At 36.3% G+C, this 19,379-nt stretch overlaps 1 protein-coding gene across 1 annotated transcript; it reads left to right on the top strand.

Annotated features, from left to right (window-relative positions):
• The first annotated feature begins 2,767 nt into the window (after window positions 1-2,767).
• On the top strand, window positions 2,768-4,774 carry LOC130997868 (probable 2-oxoglutarate-dependent dioxygenase SLC1). Its single transcript, XM_057923299.1, has 5 exons — window positions 2,768-2,935; window positions 3,032-3,345; window positions 3,426-3,673; window positions 3,753-4,086; window positions 4,301-4,774. The coding sequence occupies exons 2-5, from the start codon at window positions 3,061-3,063 to the stop codon at window positions 4,562-4,564; spliced, it is 1,131 nt and encodes a 376-aa protein (XP_057779282.1). The 5' UTR covers window positions 2,768-2,935; window positions 3,032-3,060; the 3' UTR covers window positions 4,565-4,774.
• Window positions 4,775-19,379: the final 14,605 nt, after the last annotated feature.

Here is a 19,379-nt window from a genome sequence, read left to right as displayed (position 1 = left end):
AGTTATTAGGGTAACAGTTTTAATTATTTTATACGAGCATATGACTTTTGTAAATCTTAAAAATTCCGAAAAATTATGTGTACTATAAATGGTAAAAATTATGTAAATTTGAATGCACAGTACATCTACTTAATTAGAATTGATCGAGTATGTCGGAAAAAGTTTGTGATTCGAATAATATAGAGAAGCGTTAAAATGCAGATATCTATTTATGAAGTAGAGGCCCTTAGAGTTTACCTCTTAATTTTCGACATTGGCCCAAATATCCCCCCCGTCCATAAACATGGTGCATTTAAACCCAATCAAGAGACGGTCGTTTGTCGCCGTTTACTTAATTTTATTTTTGAAATGGGTTTAAATGCAAAAAAAATAAAATAACACACACACACACACACACACACACACACACACACATATATATATATATATATATATATATATATATATATATATATATATCCGCGAGTTCATAAGAATTTAAAGTAAAGTTTATCAAAATGTACTAACTTGTAAATTCCTTCTCACTTCTCAACACATTTGAGCTTCTCAATTGAACTTTCCCCTATATATATATATATATATATATATATATATATATTAGGTTTTATTGAGAAGCTCAAATGTGTTGAGAAGTTGAGAAGCAATCTAATAGATGAACATGTCAATTAGTTTTTATGAACACGAGTTTGATCTGGGGTTCGATCCTTGGCGGTGACGTATTTTATTCGTATGTTCGTTAGTTATATTTGGTATGGTCAAAGAATTTATTGATCTAGGGTCTAATTGCCATGTTCATCAAAATGTACTAACATGTTCATCTATTAGATTGCTTCTCAACTTCTCAACACATTTGAGCTTCTCAATTGAACCACTCCCTATATATATATATATATATATATATATATATATATATATATGTATATATATATGAGTGGATTTGAAAATAGCCACTTCAAAATAGTACATTTAAAAATTGACCACATTTGCCATTTTACCCTTCACATAAAAAATATAAACATTATCCACTCACAACTAGCATTAATTTTAGTTGTGAATTTAAGTTTTAAAAGTCGAATTCACAACTGAAAAACTAATGGTGGTTGTGAATTCGAATTTTAAAGTTTGAATTCACAATTAGAAATATTGTTAGTTGTGAATTCGAGGTTTAAAAACTCAAATTCACGACTAGCATTATTTCTAGTTGTGAATTCAAATTTTAAAATTTGAATTCACAACCGGCAATAGAGTTGGTTGTGATTTACGATTAACACTAGCAATTCAGTTGTAAATTCTAGTTTTAAAACTCGAATTCACAATTAAAATAACTAGTTGTGAATTTGAGCTTTTAAACTTGAATTCACAACCAACACTAATGCTTTAGTTGTGAATTCTACTTTTAATTGTGAATTCATAGATTTAGTTGTGAATTCATAGATCTTGTTGTGAATTCAAGAATATTAAGTTGTGAATTTAAAAATATTAAATTATGAATTTATAGATCTAATCGTAAATTCAATAATATTAAGTTGTGAATCTAAAAAGTGCGTAACAACGTGTCTAATGCTGAATAATACTACACCATGATAAAATTATTAAGAAAATCAATACAAAAAAAAAACACAAAATTACCGACGGAGAAGGAAAATTGAGAGCGATTAGAAATTTGCAAAATAATTTCGTGAATCCCCATAATCATCATTGTTAATTCATGTACCGATATAACCAAGCCGAAAAAGGCAACAAAAACAAAATAGAACCAACAAGCAACAAAAACCGTGAGGGTGAGAGAGAGATAATGAACTGCTTCCAAAGTGAATTAAAATAATTTCGTGGCTATTATCAAATTCTAAAACCATAAATATAACTAAAAAATAGCAATTAGATTAGTTTTGGGTAGGAAATGAACTGCTTCCAAAGTGAATTAAAATAAGCTGCTGCATATGTGTTTGTGTGAGGGTGAGAGAGAGATAATGAGGGAAATGATGTCGTGAGGGGGATAGAGAGTGGCCAATTTTTTTTAATTTTAATGTTAAGGGTAATTTTATATTTTTACATAAACAGTGGCCACATTTTAAAGTTTTTATTTGAGAGGATAATTTTTAAATTTACTATATAAAAATGGCCAATTTCATATATTACATATATATATATAGAGAGAGAGAGAGAGAGAGAGAGCCCGAGGGTTTTTTAGGACATTAACTTCGGTTGATTTAAAAATTATGACAATAACTTTCGAACTTGTAAAAATAGGACACTAACTAATAAGAGTTGCACCCGCAGGACATTTCTCGGCCAATTATCGAATTTTCGGACTTACCTGCACGGAGCAATCACATGACATCCTACCTGGAGCCATAAAAATGACGTGCTTGCCACATAAATCAATCCCTCCGTGCGGGTTGTTATGTGCTTGGGCCGTGCGGAAAAGTCCAAAATTTCGATAATTGGTCGAGAAATGTCCTGCGGGTGCAACGCTTATTAATTAGTGTCCTATTTTTACAAGTCCAAAAGTTATTGTCCTAATTTCCAAATCAACCGAAGTTATTGTCCTAAAAAACCCTCGGGTACATCTACTTAATTAGAATTCACTAATTAATACCTAAATAGAGTTTATTAATTATAATTAAAATTTAGTTAGCAAGTGATATAAAATTGAGTTGAATTGGCTAGAAATACGTACAGTGGAAGTGAAGGGGGGCCTTTCAAGTATTCCATATCTCCAAGTGGGTCAGACAATAATTGTCAACGGTTTTGATCATTGCATGGAAACCAGTAGCTCCCTAAAACTAGCTACCGTTTCAACTTATTTTATCCTATTTTTGCACTCGTGATTCCTTCTATATAAACACCCTTTGCTTTCTTCCTGATCCCACCATTAATTCATTACACATCCCCTTGTGATACTATATTCTTCACGTGAAATTTTTATATCCAGGTGCGCGTATACGTATATATAATAACTCCATCAGTATCACTCTCATAATTAACTATTTATCAGCGTCTAACACTTTGAGTTGCAACGTGTTGACAGATAGAAAATTATAAGCAGTAAAGTAAAGAATGTCTCCGGCAATTGCATTAATGTCGAGGGCGAGGAACGATGATCCGTCGGAAAATTTGTACGAGAAAGGTGTCAAAAACATGTACGAGAATGGAATCGAGCATGTTCCTCGCAAGTACGTACTGCCCGCTTCGGAGCGCCCGAATGTTGTAATAAGCGACAGCCCTGATGACCTCGTCGGTCTTCACCTTCCCGTCATCGATTTTGCTCAGTTGCAAGGCCCCGACCGCTCCCAGGCCCTTCAGTCCCTCGCACACGCCTGCGAAAACTTCGGCTTTTTTCAGGTTTCCTGCCGATCAGATTCTTGATTTCTTTTCTTTCCTTTTTTATTTATTTATTTATTTTAATTAATGGATGTTCGCAGCTTGTGAATCATGGTATAGCGGAGGAGGTGACGGAGAAGATGGTGAATGTGGGGAAGAGGTTCTTCGAGATGGCGTTGTCGGAGAGAGAGAAGTACATGACGGGCGATATAAAGGCGGCGGTGCGGTACGGGACGAGCTTCAATCAGAATCAGGACGGCGTGTTTTGTTGGAGGGACTTTCTGAAGCTCAACTGTCACCCTCTGCCCCAACACCTGCCTCATTGGCCGTCTTCCCCTCTGCACTTCAGGTACTTACTTGAAATACTAGTAATTAACCCCAAATTTTGATTAATTAATTTGAGTAATTAAGTTGAATGACGTAAGCAGGCAGTCAGCGGCATGTTATGCAGAGGAAACAAGAGCGTTGTTCGTAATGGTGGTGGAGGCCATCCTAGAAAGCCTAGGGCTAAACAACAAAACAGAAAAAGAATCAATTTTGAAAGAAATGGAAGATGCAAGCCAGCTAATGGTGGTGAACTGCTACCCGCCATGCCCGCAGCCTGATTTGACAGTGGGAATGCCACCTCACTCCGATTACGGTTTCCTCACGCTCCTACTCCAGGATGACGTGGAAGGCCTGCAGATTCTACACAAACATCGTTGGCTCACCGTTCGTCCCATCCCCGGATCCTTCGTTGTCAATGTGGGCGACCACCTCGAGGTACGTGCCACTGCCCCATTTTTTAAAACTCCAACTCCACAATAAAATAAGCCCAGCTTCCTCACCATTTTTATTTTCAATAGAATGAAAATAAAACAAAAATAGCTTAAATTATCTATAATAATCAAGGTGCTTCCAAAATTTTAGTCAATTAAAATAAACAAGAGATTATCCTTATTATCTATTAGTTAATACTAGCTTTTCTTTATTGCAGATATTCAGCAATGGGCAGTACAAGAGCGTGTTGCATAGAGTGTTGGTGAATTCGATGAATTGTAGGGTTTCAGTGGCTTCTTTACTTAGTTTCCCGTTCACGACGACAGTAAGACCGGCGGCCAAGCTGATTACAGAGACCAATCCGAGGCGGTATAAAGACACTGATTTTGCTACTTTCCTAGAGTATATCAAATCTTGTGACTCCAAGAACAAAAGTTTCCTTCAGTCCAGGAGATTTGAGTTAAACGATGAGTCTAGCTAGGGTAAAAGAATTAAATTAAAGGACATAGACACCGTTTTTGTTGTTTTGACTTTTGTAGCACCAATTATATAAAAATTATTAGCTGGTGGTGTAACAAGTGCCCGCGACGGTTGACGTGCAACATCTATATTATAGAGTGGAGAATTATCATGTAAAATAATAATTTATGTTTTTCCATTAAAATCATCTTTTTATTTCTAAAGGATTTCAGCGAATGAGTTAAAGAGTAAAGATAATAATAATGGTTATTGTTACCATTCCACTTCTTTGTTTGATTTCATTTCTTTTCAATTTCTCTACTTGAACCAAACAAGCACTTATAATTCTAAAATAAATAATTATAAAATATTGAAATTAATATTAAAATATAATAAATTGTGAAATATAGAATCCCATATCTGTAGAACATATGATGAGACGTGTGCTGCAAAGAGTGTATATACGTAAAGCAGGAACAACCACACGAACATAAATAAACAAAAATAGCAAAAACGACACAAGAACTTGGTAGCCTAATTTGGTGATAAGACGCCTACATCTAGAAAGCCATACCAATTGGGAAACAATCCACCTTATTACGTCAAGTAACTTCCCGAAACTCCACCAACGATAGACTGCTAGATATGTATACCACACGCAACTTTGACGTGAGTATTGACACTCACTATATACCCTTAATAAACAAGATACTCAATAATGTTTAACCTCACAAAAATACTCTACTATTTGCCCTAGTACTGGAACTCGTAATAAAAAATACACAGGCTGATAGCACTCTTCAAATATGTGAATAATATGAATGAGGTAAAGTAAATATCAACTACTCCATCTTTTTTGAACATATGATGACTTTTAAATACTATCCAAACAGTAGATCTTAATTTATGGGTTGGGTAAGATATATTCATTGCATAAAGATACGTTCCTTAAATAAAGAAGTTGTCTAGTAGAATAAATTTAGTCCAAAAAAAAAACTGTCATATATATCAGACACTGCATCATGAATATCATACTTCAAAAGGTGATGCGGAACAAAAAATTCATCTACCTACAATGACAAATTTTAAGTCAATGTATAAGCATACATTGACAGTACCCCCATTCATGAATGAAGCATTCTGCATTCATATCTATACTATATTATATTAAAAGATTAAGGTTTCAAATTGATTTCACAATTGAGTGGAAATTTTGTAATTATAATAAAGTTGAAGGTTTATTTGTAAATTATATTTTATCTTTTTTTTAGCTTTTTTTTTTGTTTTGTTTCATTCTAAAATTGTGAAATTCGTATAATTATAAAATATTTAATATGCATACCAAATTAAAGATCACGATAAAAGCATTAATTTAATACTCGCTCCTTTGCTTAGAAGTGTATCACATTTTTCATTTTCGTCCGTCCCATAAGACCCCATTTTTCTCTTTTTAACCACAACCACTCATTTCTACATAACCTCACAATCAATTCAACCACACAACCACTCATTTCCACTCAACACGTACATTATGTACCAACATTTTCTTAAAACATGCGTCATCCCATATGTGATACACACTTATAGGACAGAAGGAGTATATTTTATGTAAATATTTGATTTAAAATGTAAAATTTACATTTAGTTAAGGATTAAAATTTTAAAAAAAATCTCTCATTTGTCATCTTTTTCAGAATAAATCTATTTTTTTAGTTTTACTTTTATTTTCATTTTTTAACTTTTTTTTTTGCCTTTTCATAATATCAATTTTTATTATTGTGAATTCTTTATTTTTATTTTTTCAATATTCAGCTTAAATATATTTAGTTAAAATTAATTTTTTATATATATTTTTCATGTAAATGTTAATATGTTATTAATGTGTCAATATTTTTTGTAGGCACGAAAATTTTATTGGTATAGCGTTGATTTACAAATTACAAGCATGATGATAGCGATAATACAATTGTTACGTACATAGAAATAAGAAACAATAGGGCCGAATGGCCCTATTCAACATACAACATCAAATTTTGTCCACCATTTGAAAAAACATAAATTTTGGCCATTTTTTGTATGTCATGACTATTCTACCCTTCTCTCTCTCCTCTCTCTTTCTCATCTCCCTCTCTCTCTCTCTCCAGCGGCTGCGCGGCAGCGGCGCCGAGCTTGGAGAATTCGTCGGACCTCTCGCGGTGGTGGTGGAGGAGATCCTCCCTCTCTCTCTCTCTCTCCAGCGGCTGCCGCTCTCTCATCTCTCTTTCTCATCTTCCTCTCTCTCTTTCCAGCGCGCCGCCTGGGCAGAATTCGTCGGAGTAGAGGATGAGGCGGCGGCGGCAGATCTGATCTGATAAGGCGGCGGCGGTGGATCTGATCTGATCGTTGCGCCGCCTCCTCCATCGGCAGATCTGATCTCCGCCTCCTTCGATTTCAGCCATGGCAGATCTGCTCTGATCTGTGTGTTGCACGTATGGCACACTTCCCCCTAGGGTTTAGATATTCCATTTAGGGTTTAGATTATCCATTTGAGGTTTAGATGTTCCATTTATGGTTTAGATTATCCATTTAGGGTTTAGATGTTCCATTTAGGGTTTAAATGATGTTGTTGTTTCTGTATTTGTGCTGCACGAATGGCACTTATGGCACTATTAGTGCCATAAGTGCCCAAAATGATTATTTTACTTGGTTTTATTTTGGATTTTTGTTGGCACTTATGGTTCCGTTGGCACTTATGGCACTATTAGTACCATAAGTGCCAACGGAAATCCAAAATAAAATCAAAATAAAATCTTGGCACTTATGGCACTAATAGTGCCATAAGTGCCTAACCCGAGCCGGCACGCGACCCGCGTGCCTGATCCTACCCGGTCCGCCTCATTAAGGGTAAAAACGTCCAAATCAATAAAAATGGCCAAAAATTGTGTTTTTTCAATGTGTGGCCATAAATTGTGTTTTATGCTTCATTTTGGCTACTTCAAAATTTTACTCTAATGAAACAATAGGGCCGAATGGCCCTATTCAACATACAACATCAAATTTTGTCCACCATTTGAAAAAACATAAATTTTAGCCATTTTTTGTATGTCATGACTATTCTACCCTTCTCTCTGTTTCCTCTCTCTTTCTCATCTCCCTCTCTCTCTCTCTCCAGCGGCTGCGCTATCTCCTCTCTCCTTCTCATCTCCCTCTCTCTTTCTCCAGCGGCTACGCGGCAGCGGCGCCGAGCAGAAGTCACCGGAGCAGATCTGATCGCAGCTGATCTGGTCGCAGCGGCGGTGCCAAGCAGATCTGATCGCAGTTGATCTGATCGCAGCGGCGGAGCTGATCTGATCGCAGCGGCGCCGAGCAGAAGTCAGCGGCAGAATTCGTCGGAGTAAAGGATGAGGCGGCGGCGGTGGAGGAGATACGATCCTCTGAAACGCGTGGAGGAGGGATTGGTCAGGTGGCAGATGATGAGGCGGCGGCGGCGGCAGATCTAATCTGATGAGGCGGCGGCGGTGGATCTGATCTGATCGTTGCGCCGCCTCCTCCATCGGCAGATCTGATCTCCGCCTCCTTCGATTTCAGCCATCGACAGATCTGATCTGATCTGATCTGTGCTGATCTGATCTGTGCTGCACGTATGACACTTATGGCACTAATAGTGTCATAAGTGCCATAAGTGCACACTTCCCCCTAGGGTTTAGATGTTCTATTTAGGGTTTAGATGTTCCATTTAGGGTTTAAATGATGTTGTTGTTTCTGTATTTGTGCTGCACGTATGGCACTTATGGCACTATTAGTGCCCAAATGACCATTTTACTTAGTTTTATTTTGAATTTTCGTTGGCACTTATGGCACTAATAGTGCCATAAGTGCCAAAATGACTATTTTACTTGGTTTTATTTTGGATTTCCGATGGCACTTATGGCACTAATAGTGCCATAAGTGCCTAACCCGACCCGGCACGCGACCCGCGTGCCTGATCCTACCCAGTCCGCCTCATTAAGGGCAAAAACGTCCAAATCAATAAAAATGGCCAAAATTTGTGTTTTTTCAATGTGTGGCTATAAATTGTGTTTTATGCTTCATTTTGGCTACTTCAAAATTTTACTCATATTTAATTGACTATTGTACATGTTGGCCTCCCAATTTTTGGGTTTTTTTTTTAATTTAATTTTATTTTATATACATCTATATATGTGTGTGTATAAATAAGTAATACAAGAAAAATATAATAGATTGTTTTAATAATTATAATATCCATGTTAATTGTTTAACATTTTACATTAATTGTCTCCAATGGGACACCAAGCTGTGCAAACTCCTGTCTACGAACAGTGAGGTTCAGGGTTCAAACCCCCTCCCCCCAAAAGTCAAAAAAACATTTTACATTAATTTATTAAATTTATATGTTATTTTCATCCTATTTTTCTTTCTTAGTTAATTTTTAGTATTGAATTTAGATCCTCAAGTTAAAGTAAAATTACGAATTATTAATAATAAAAAGTAGTTTATTTGTTTAGAAGATGAAACAGTTTTTTTTTTTTTAATGCATAAAAATATACATGTCTTTATATGCTTTTAATGTAATTGATGTTGAATTAATTGAATTGCGAATAACTATTTATTATGTTACGTGACTATTAAAAAAAAGAAATACATGAAAATGAATTGTACGGACTGATAAATTTTTTTTGCTTCGTGGACTTTTGCCTCGAACCCCGTGCAAATATTTTCAGAAGCCAGAGTTCAAAAAATTCAGCCCCCCAATGTTCAATTCTGGATCCAGCCCCCTGCGCGTTGGTGCATGGACGAGTTAATCACTACAAAAAATCAAGAGATTATCGACGGCAAAATGCCGTCGGTAATAAAACACGGCCGCCGGTAAATCACGCTACCGACGGTGGTGCCGCCGGCAATTTGCCGCCGCTAATCGACTCGTCAGTAACGACATTACCGACGGCGACCGGCGGCCGCCGGCAATTAACGGCGGCACAGCCGCAGCAATTTCCGCCGTTAAACGGCGGAGCAATGCCGGCGAATTAGCGGCGGCCTATGTTGCATAGGTACGGGGGCGATACGATACGAGTACGGGGATATGGGTTTTTAAAAATTATAGGGTGCGATTCAGCAATGATACATCTAATTATTAAAATTTTATGATATAAAATGCTTATAAAATATATACAATTTAAATTTTCTTAAATTAATTATATGTAATTTACATTTTATTTTACCCAAAAGTTAAGCATTTTCAATTATATAAGTTAATTGAGCAACAATATAACGATTCAAATATTATTAGTCCAATATATAAGTCATAACTGAAAATAAAATTATCAAAATAAACTTGTGTAGGCCTTTCGTGCACGAGATACGTGAATTTCGCCTATGGAATTTGCGAATCCGGTTTATTTTTATAAATTATTTTAAAAGATATGCCACGTGGCGAATCGGGTGCGAATCCGACGAGAATCCGAGAGAATCGCACCCTAAAAGAATCTGATTCGCCGTACATGCTAATTTTTGAAGAATCCGTGCATCATAGGCGGCGGCATTATTGCCGTCGGTGATTTCCACCGGCGTCCGGTGGAGATCGCCGGAGTTGGCCGGACTATTAGCGACGGCGTTTGCCGCCGCTAATTACCGGCGGCATTAATGTCGTCGGTAATAAACCACCGCCGTCCGGTGGCGCATCGCCGGAGGGGGCCGGCCTATTAGCGAGGGCAAATGTCGTCGGTAATTAGCGACAGCATTTTGCCCTCGGTAATGTTTTTAATTTTATTTTATTTATTTATTTTATCTATTTATTTATTTATTTATTGTATATTCTCAATTTATTTCCGTATTTATACGGTATTGCATACTTTAGACGAACTTTCCAGTGGGTCACCCATCTTGCTTGTGCTCTGTGTCAAGCGCGCTTAACTTTGAAATTCTTTTCGAGTGGTCACCAGTACAGAACACTCGTATTCCTGATCTTTGTTCTGGTGGACCAACATTGCAGGTCTTATTCTTCAAGAATGAAGTTTTGTTTCTCCTAAACACATGGTTAGGAGGTAAGAACTTCCGATGATTATCAAACCACGATTATTTTCCACTCATCGGTAAAGTGAATGCTTCTGTATTCTCCATGCAGTGTGGACATGCCAATTTCCCAGCTGTACCCCACCCAGACAACATAGCGTACGCTGGAAAATCACTGATAGTCCATATCAGAGCTGCTCGCATCTGAAAATTTTGCTTCAACGATATGTCGTAAGTGTTCACACCAACCTCCCATAGAGATTTTAACTCTTGTATCAGTGGCTGTAAGAAAACGTCCAACTTCATCTTTGGGTTTGATGGCCCAGGCACGAGGACTGTGAGAAACATGAATTGTTCTTTCATGCACAACCACGGAGGCAAGTTATACAGCGTGACAATAACTGGCCAAGAAGAATATTGACGCCCTGATTGTGTAAATGGGGCAAAACCATCTGTAGAGAGGCCCAATCTCACATTTCTGATCTCCTCGGCGAATCCAGGAAAGACTGAATTCAAGTGTTTCCATGTCGGAGAGTCGACTGGGTGGCGCATTATCCCATCATCTGTGGAGGTCGCATGCCACCGCATATTTTCAGCAGTTGCAGGAGATGCAAACAATCTCTGCAATCGGGGCGTCAAGGGAAAATAGTGCATTTGTTTGGCGGGCACCTGTTCTTTCGGCGACTTCCAGATGCACACAAATTCTCCTTATATCGTGATTGGTCACAGAACATACAATTATGTAGCTCACTAGTTTCCCCCCAATACAACATGCAGTTATTAACATAGCAATCAATCTTCTCTACAGGCAAACCCAAACCACGCAGATTTCTTTTCTTACTATAGAAGTCTTCTGGACAGTTGTTACCCTGCGGTAAAGCAACTTTCATCATCGAAGACATCTGATTGTAAGTCCTCTCTGACATGTGGCTTTCAGCCTTTATGCTCATGAATTGAGTCATCCAACTTAATTGTGTGTACGTGTCACATCCTGCGTACAATGGAGTATCTGCTGCATCCAACATGTTATAATCTATTGAGCGTCATTATTGGGCGGCTGCTCCAGATTTGGAGGATCTTGATAATTACTAGGTCCAGCATGGTCATGCACCATCCTTTCGTAGGTATTGTATAATCCATCATCCTCATCCATTATAACATGTTCTCTCGGCATATACAGCGGTGCTTCGCCGTGAGAAACCCAATTTGTGTAATTCAGGACAAATCCACGCCTACTAACATGTTTTCTGACCGTAGGTACATCTAAATACACTTGATTCTTGCACTTCTTACACGGGCACCTAATGTTACCTTGTCCATCTGTGTATGCCGTTTGATTTCTCGCCCACTCAAGGAAAAACTCAAGCCCCGTTTCAAATGCAGTACGATCATTGTATCTCGCGTACATCCACATACGATTATCACTCATTCTTGCAAATTCTAATTGAAAAAAATAAATAAAATATAATAAATTACTTGAAATCTAACAAAATTTCGACAGCATAACCCCACTATCCTAACTACCAATTGCTCGACTCTACCAGCAGCTATAGTGACCATAGTGGTCCTAATTTACTAAGCCTATACTAGGTCTACCCGGCCCCCCAATGTCGAAGCAATAATACAATACAAATAAAAGCAATAAAAATCAGGGTAATTAAATTAAAAACAATCATTTGTTGGGAGAAGATCCTTAAGAAATAATCAATTTCTATCCCAAAGGGAGAAGATCCTTAAGAAATTGATTAAATCTATCCCACAATATATATAATAACATAACATTTTATAAACACATAGCACATAACATTTAATTTAACAAAATTATCCAACATATATAAATTATTCTAACAAACAACTTAAACTAACAACTTAAACTAATTGATTAAAATTAATATAATTTAAAATTAATCATGTTTAATAATTTAAAATTAAACTAACAACATATATTAATTGATTAATATAATTTAAAATTAATCATGCTTCAATTAATATAATTTAAAATTATTCATGCTTCATATAATTTATTTATAAACAAAGCCAATTATAAATTAATTATTAACTGTATATAACAAATAAATCTATTTAATTAACATATAAATACATAAATAAATTCATAAATAATTAAATAAATAAATAAGAGAAGCGTACGGTGGTGGTTTCCGGCGGGTGTCGTGAAGAAGGCGGCGAAACGAGGTCGTCGAACTACAATAAAGAATATAAGTGAAAATTAAATAATTATATATATATAATTAAAATGAGATATATAGATCTAGAGAGAGAGAGAGAGAAAGAGAGTTACCTGGGCACGGCGGTGGCGGTCGGCGGGTGGAGACCGGAAGCAGCAGCAGCAGCAGGGGGGAAGCGGGGGGGGGGGGGGTGTTATGTTCTGTTGTGCGGCGCAAAGGTGAAAACAGAAGCAATACGCGTGACCTATATTTACACATTACCGACGGCAAAATCGCCGTCGGATAATTGTGTAGAATTAAAGTTTTATTGCAAATTCAAAAATCACCGGCGGCGTCGCCGTCGCTAATTATCGGCGGCGATTTTGTCGTCGATAATTGGCGGGTAATTTCGAAAGTGCGGGTCGCCTGAAATGCCGTCACCGTGCCGCCGATAATTACCGATGGTAAAATCGCCGCCGATAATTTTCGTCGCTATTTATGCGTTTTTTTGTAGTAAATTAAAGTCGGCAGTGAACACGTTTAACAAATAAGAGAGTCTAATAGAGTTTCAAGTGTGAACAACTAAGGTTCAAGCCGCCGAAGTTTAAGGCCATTTAGTTCAGAAGTGATGGCGTCTCAGTCAAGACTTTTAACTCCGTCAAAATAGTCGTTTATAACAAGAACTTGTTGACTCTTGACTTGGAAAGTCTTGATTTGGAACCATAATGTGTTCAACTTCTCTTAAATGCATAACTCATAATCCCATCTATGCTGGGAAGCCACATCCACATGGAGATGAGTTGAACTTTTATGTATAATGGTCAGTGGTTGAAAAATCGATCTAGATACTGAGCAACAAATTTTGATTTGATCCAACATCAAATAGCTGGTTAGGTGGATGTACCCTTTCTTTTAATTTTATTATTTTTTTAAAGATTATTACAATTTTTTTTAATGTTATTTTGGTTTCTTCATTTCGTTATTTATTTTTTGTGAATCTTCTTTATAATAGGATTAAGCCTTAATCTATGTGACATGTTTAGAATTGTTTCATTTCAATAATTTATCATATATAATCTTCATCATTTATTAATAAAATTAACTATTGCATTCCATATAAAGATTCATTAATCTTAATAAATATAATTAATAATAAATGAATATATATATATATATATAATATTAATTTACATATAATCTAAATTAATAAATTTTATTATTTATTTTATCTCAATAAAAATTAATCTTAATAATAATAATAATAATAATAATAATAATAATAATAATAATAATAATAATAATAATAATAATAATAATAATAATAATAACTTACATATAATCTAAATTAATAAATTTTATTATTTATTTTATCTCGATAAAAATTAGATTTGACAAGAAAAAAAAATATAATTTATATACAATAAATGATTTTAATTGAATGTTAGTGATTAGATATATATTTGTTATTAATTTTATATTTCTCAAAAGCGTATATATTATATGTATATGTTGCAATATATTATACTGTATGAATTTATATATATATATATATATATATATATATATAATATTTATTTTCTTAATTTTCAATCAAATCAATTTTAAATTGAGTTTGAATTGAGACATGCACGTGTATGTAAATTATAAACGGGTTCGGTCATTGATTTACATGTTTGAATAATAAGGCACAAACTCAATTTAATTAGAAATTACTTTAAAATTACTTTAAAACAAAATCTTATTTTATGTCTATCAAAATAATTAAAATTTTATTTTTATTTTTTTATAAAACATATCCATACATTTTATTTGTATAGGGAAGAAAAATATATTTTTCATATCTAAAAAATTTATTTGTTTCAGTATGCATAAATGAAGAATTTAGATAAAGAACAATAGAGGATATGATGTTAAAATACATTAGAAATCTTTAATTATGTATTAAATTTATAATAATCTCAATCGAGTGAAGAATTAAATGATGATTTGTTCTTTCAAACTCCAAACGAGATGATTCTTGAAACCCAATTATAATATTTGAAGCTAATAATGCATAAAAGTTTGTCAAGATTTTTTCAAGTTCCATACAAAATAATGTTTACAAGTTAGTTATGGTATTAGAAGATCCAAATCATACAATCTCACAAGTCAAATTTGATTTTTAAACCTCCAGATAAGTGATGTTAAAAAAATTGATGCATAAAAGTTCATTTTTTGTATTTTAAGGTCTAGACGAGATGATGCTCAAAAATCTGGTGTTCAAACATTAGATGTCGTCTTTCGGGCTTTAGATGATGATATGATCCTACAAGGTGGTTCAGACGAGATGATGCTCAGATGATAAAAATTTATATAAAAAGAATATTTATTATTCTAACAAAAGGTTAACATTTAATTGAGGAATATGATTCAAATTAATATAATTTCAACTATATTACCTTAAATTAAATAAATTTAAAAATAATTTATATATAAATAATTATTTATACAAAAATAATACTTCCCCATCCCCCAAAATCATGCATGGAAGTTTGTAGTAATGATAGTGGAGAAAGGGACCCACAATGAGGGTATTGTTAAATAGATTATGAGTAATAGTGTAAGTTAAAAGAGTAAAATTATAAGAATTATATGTGGGGTAGTGTCTAAAAATAGGGTATGCATAATTTTGGGGGCCGTACCAAAAAGGAAAGGTATGCATAATTTTGGAGGATAGAGAGAGTATCATATAATTTAAATAAGGGCAAATTGCATGAAAATACCTCACTTTATACCAAATTTCGGTTTTTTGACAAACTTTTTAATTGTAGCAAGAAATTGAACGACCTTTCAATTTATTGCAATTGGCATCCCCGGTGTTTTTCCGGCCAAACGTGGCAGCCGGAATGCCAACGTGGCATCAGAAATGTCAAATCACACCCACCCTCCCCTCCCACGTCACCCTCTCTCTCTCTCTCTCTCTCTCCACCCTGTTTCTCCTTCACGGGGCAACAAACCCTCACCCTCCTTCATCGACCTCCGCCGCCATCCCTCTTCCCCCACGATTTCTGCCGCCTCGCGCCCCTTCAAACCTTCCTCCTCCTTCATCAACCTCCGCCTCTTTTCCCATGATTTTCGCGCCTCTGCAAATCCTCATCATTCTCCTTCACCAACCTCCGCCGCCCCTCCCTCTTCCCCCACGATTTCCACCACCTCGTGCCCCTGTAAGCCCTCCCTATTTCCGCCACCCTCCCAATTCCCTCCCCCACCAGCAGTTCTCAAATTTCAGATATCAAATTTCAGCAACAACAATTCTCCCATCGTTTTCTCTCGCTCCCTCCTTTTCTCAAATCGCCGGTCGTCGTTCTTCCGAGAATGAAACAAGTAGTGGCACCCAAATGGAAACCAGAGCCGCCGCCTGAGAAAATGGGGTGAGCTCTAATTCGCTCGCTCGCCGCTCTTCGACATGAGAAAACATCAGCCCTCAAGCCGTCGGACCCAAGAATTTGGGCGGTGGAAAACGGGGAGTTGGAGATGGTGATGTGGGGAGACCCGAGAATCTGGGAGGATTTGGCGGAGGAAAGGGAGGCCGCAACGGAGTGAGATGAGAGAGAGAGAGTGGCGGCCGATTTGAGCCAACTCCTAGCACACACAGGGCACTAGGACCTTACGGAGACATAACACCTTTTCGGCACAAACATTCAATTCGGCTGGTTGAATAGAGGTTTGAAAACTTGCCTAACTAGACTACAAAGAACAAGTTCTTTGCAGTTAGTTTTACCTAGGCTTTGGATAAACAATATTTGCCTAAGGTCTAAGAGAATATATGTAATCAGCAGTGACTGATTTTTGGCTTTGTGATTCTCTTCTTCGATTCAAACTTTGGAGAGGTTTGGTTTAGCTGAGTGACAAATTTGGCAGCGTTTCAACTTATGTTGTTGAATCGATGAAGATTGAAGTGATTTGGAGTTTACATTCATCATGGTGGTAGATTTGTGCATTTTGATTGTAAAGAAGTGTATGTTGGGGGTGAATGTGAGGGAAGCTTCAAACATGATTCAGATAGGTTTGGGTATTTCGATGTTGAAGAAATAGTTAAAAATCTGGGATATGCTACTTGGGGGAAATGTGCTATCAAATTCCTAGAAGTCAGTCGTTTCATGTCCTGCAAGATGATAAAAATTGCATGGATATGCTTTCTTGCCTTAATCCATATATCAGGGTTTTACATGTTTATGTTGATGGTGGGGTTATTTCGAGTGTGGATGCTTCTGCTAAGAAAGTTGCTGGTGAGAGTAGTAGTAAGGCAGGTGAGGGTGGGAAGATTGATGGTAGGAAGCCAGTGGGTGATGATGGTGAGGGTAGGAAGTCAGTGGGTGATGATGGTGAGGATGATTCTGGGTATGATGAATTGACAGGTTATGAGAGTGACAACATATATCAGGGTGACTGGGGTGGTGATGGTGAGGATGAACTTAATGCAGAGGGTGATGGTGAAGTTAATGAAGATGGAGAGAATGAGGATTTTCATGATGATGAATCTGAAGATTCAGATTACATCCCTCTAGGTGGTGAATCATCTGATGATGAGTTGGGTGATGATGAGCTTGTCTCAGATGATGAAGAGTATGAGAATGCAAGAAGTTGCACATGTAGGGAATGGAATTTGGCAGGAATATCATGTCTTCATGGATGTGCTGCCCTACAATTTGAGGGTGAGGAGCCATCTGCATATGTGCATGCTTACTACACTGTAGAAATGTATCTAGAAGCATAAAAGTATGCCATAGAGCCTTTGGTCAGTGAGGAGATGTGGCCGGAGACTGATGGATATGTTGTGAAGCCTCCACTGGTTAGGAAGATGCCAGGTAGACCCAAGAAAGTGAGGAGAAGAGGTCCTGAAGAAGATCCCAAAAATCAACACAAATTGAAGAGGTTTGGTTTGGTAATGACATGTCGAAACTGTCAGCAAAAGGGTCACAACATGAAGACTTGTAAGAATGAGAAGGCACCACCTAAACCCAAGGTATTTGACTGCTCCAAGTCTTTGTTTACTTATTCTTTGTTTACTGCTATTTGTTTACATACTCTTTCTTCAACTGGAAACAGGGGAAAAGAGGCAGGCCTATAATTCATCCAATCCAACCTCCAAAGCCTAAGAAAAGTAGGCAGGAAGGAACATCTAGTCAACAAGAGCAAACAAGCCAGAGGAGAGTAAGTATTTCAAATGTATTGCAGATTTCTCATTTGTTATATCATTTGTTGATTACTAAAAATGTGAATATCAATACTTGTAGGGTACCAAGAGGACCACATTGCAACAAGAAAATGTGTCTTCTTCCCAAAGTAATGTGACAGGAGCCAAAGAAGGGCCCTCAACTCAAGAAAGCAGGACTCAAGCTGGGAATTAGCTAGCTGATGCATGTTTTGATGTAATATCTAGGTCTTTTTGTGGATATGTTGTGGATACATTTGTGCTATAACAAATGATCTTTTTTATGTAACAGATACTGCTACTCAATAGCATTCTTTACTGTTATATGAAGAGTTTTTGGTACGTTGCAAATTTTTCAGTTTATTCTTGGCACCACATTCATTTGTTAGCATCATTAGCCAAAGTACAAAACAGAGCAAATACAAGATGTTGTTAGCATTAAATTGCACCAAATTGTTCAACACCATACCAACTGCATTAACATTCTACATACTTCATCACCAAACAGTAAAACGAGTCCAAAATGCCATCATCTACCACATCAGCTACATCTTACACCCAACCAAAAAAAACTACTACAACAAGAAGTACAAACCCAAAAAACAGTAGCTTCATCATTTTCTCCACAATATGGATTTGATTCCCAAGTATTTTGTACTCTTCACCACTTTCTGAGAGTCGTATGTCTTCTTCATCTCCAATGGAGGTGTTTTTGTTTGCCTTTTTTCCCCTCTGCCGAATTAATTCTTCAACCGCCAAGTCCCTTTCAAGATTCATCTTCAACAAGCAATCCTTGTAGTACTCCGGTAGAACGGGATCAACCCATTCCCAATACTTGCAATCACCATGACGACCACGACGACGACAGTGGTAGTAGCGCATGTAACGCCCCAATTTTCATAAACTTTTCAAACTAAAAACTTTGAAGAACTAATAGTTAAAATAAAATTTCTTGACTAATAAAGTTTAAACTAATTAAAAGAAAATCAACTTACCCAAAATCAAAATAGTAATATGAAATAAAAACGATAATTTAAAACGTAACGAGTTCACTTAAATTTCTAAGGAAATACTTAATCTCTAGTCATTCTCGACTTCCATGGCCACCTCGACTCCAGAACTGCAAAACTGAAAAAAATAAGGGATGAGCATATTGAAAATATACTCAGTGCGAAACCATGCAAATATTCACATACGCTTAAACATGCAAATACTTCACATTGTCATACACATACTGATAATCTGATGGGCGAACTGAGAGCCCCTGACATGTATTTCAACATGGCTGAATTTCTGAACATGTATTTCTACATGGCTGAACATGTATTTCAACATGGCTGATTTTCTGAACATGTATTTCTACATGGCTGAACATGTATTTCAACATGGCTAATATTCTGAACATGTATTTCTACATGGCTGAGCAAGTATAATCAAACATGAAATAAGAGCATATAAAAACATACATG

The sequence above is a fragment of the Salvia miltiorrhiza genome, chromosome 8 (assembly GCF_028751815.1).
Source record: "Salvia miltiorrhiza cultivar Shanhuang (shh) chromosome 8, IMPLAD_Smil_shh, whole genome shotgun sequence".
Lineage (NCBI taxonomy): Eukaryota > Viridiplantae > Streptophyta > Magnoliopsida > Lamiales > Lamiaceae > Salvia > Salvia miltiorrhiza.
This window is presented reverse-complemented; position numbering and strand designations above follow the sequence as displayed.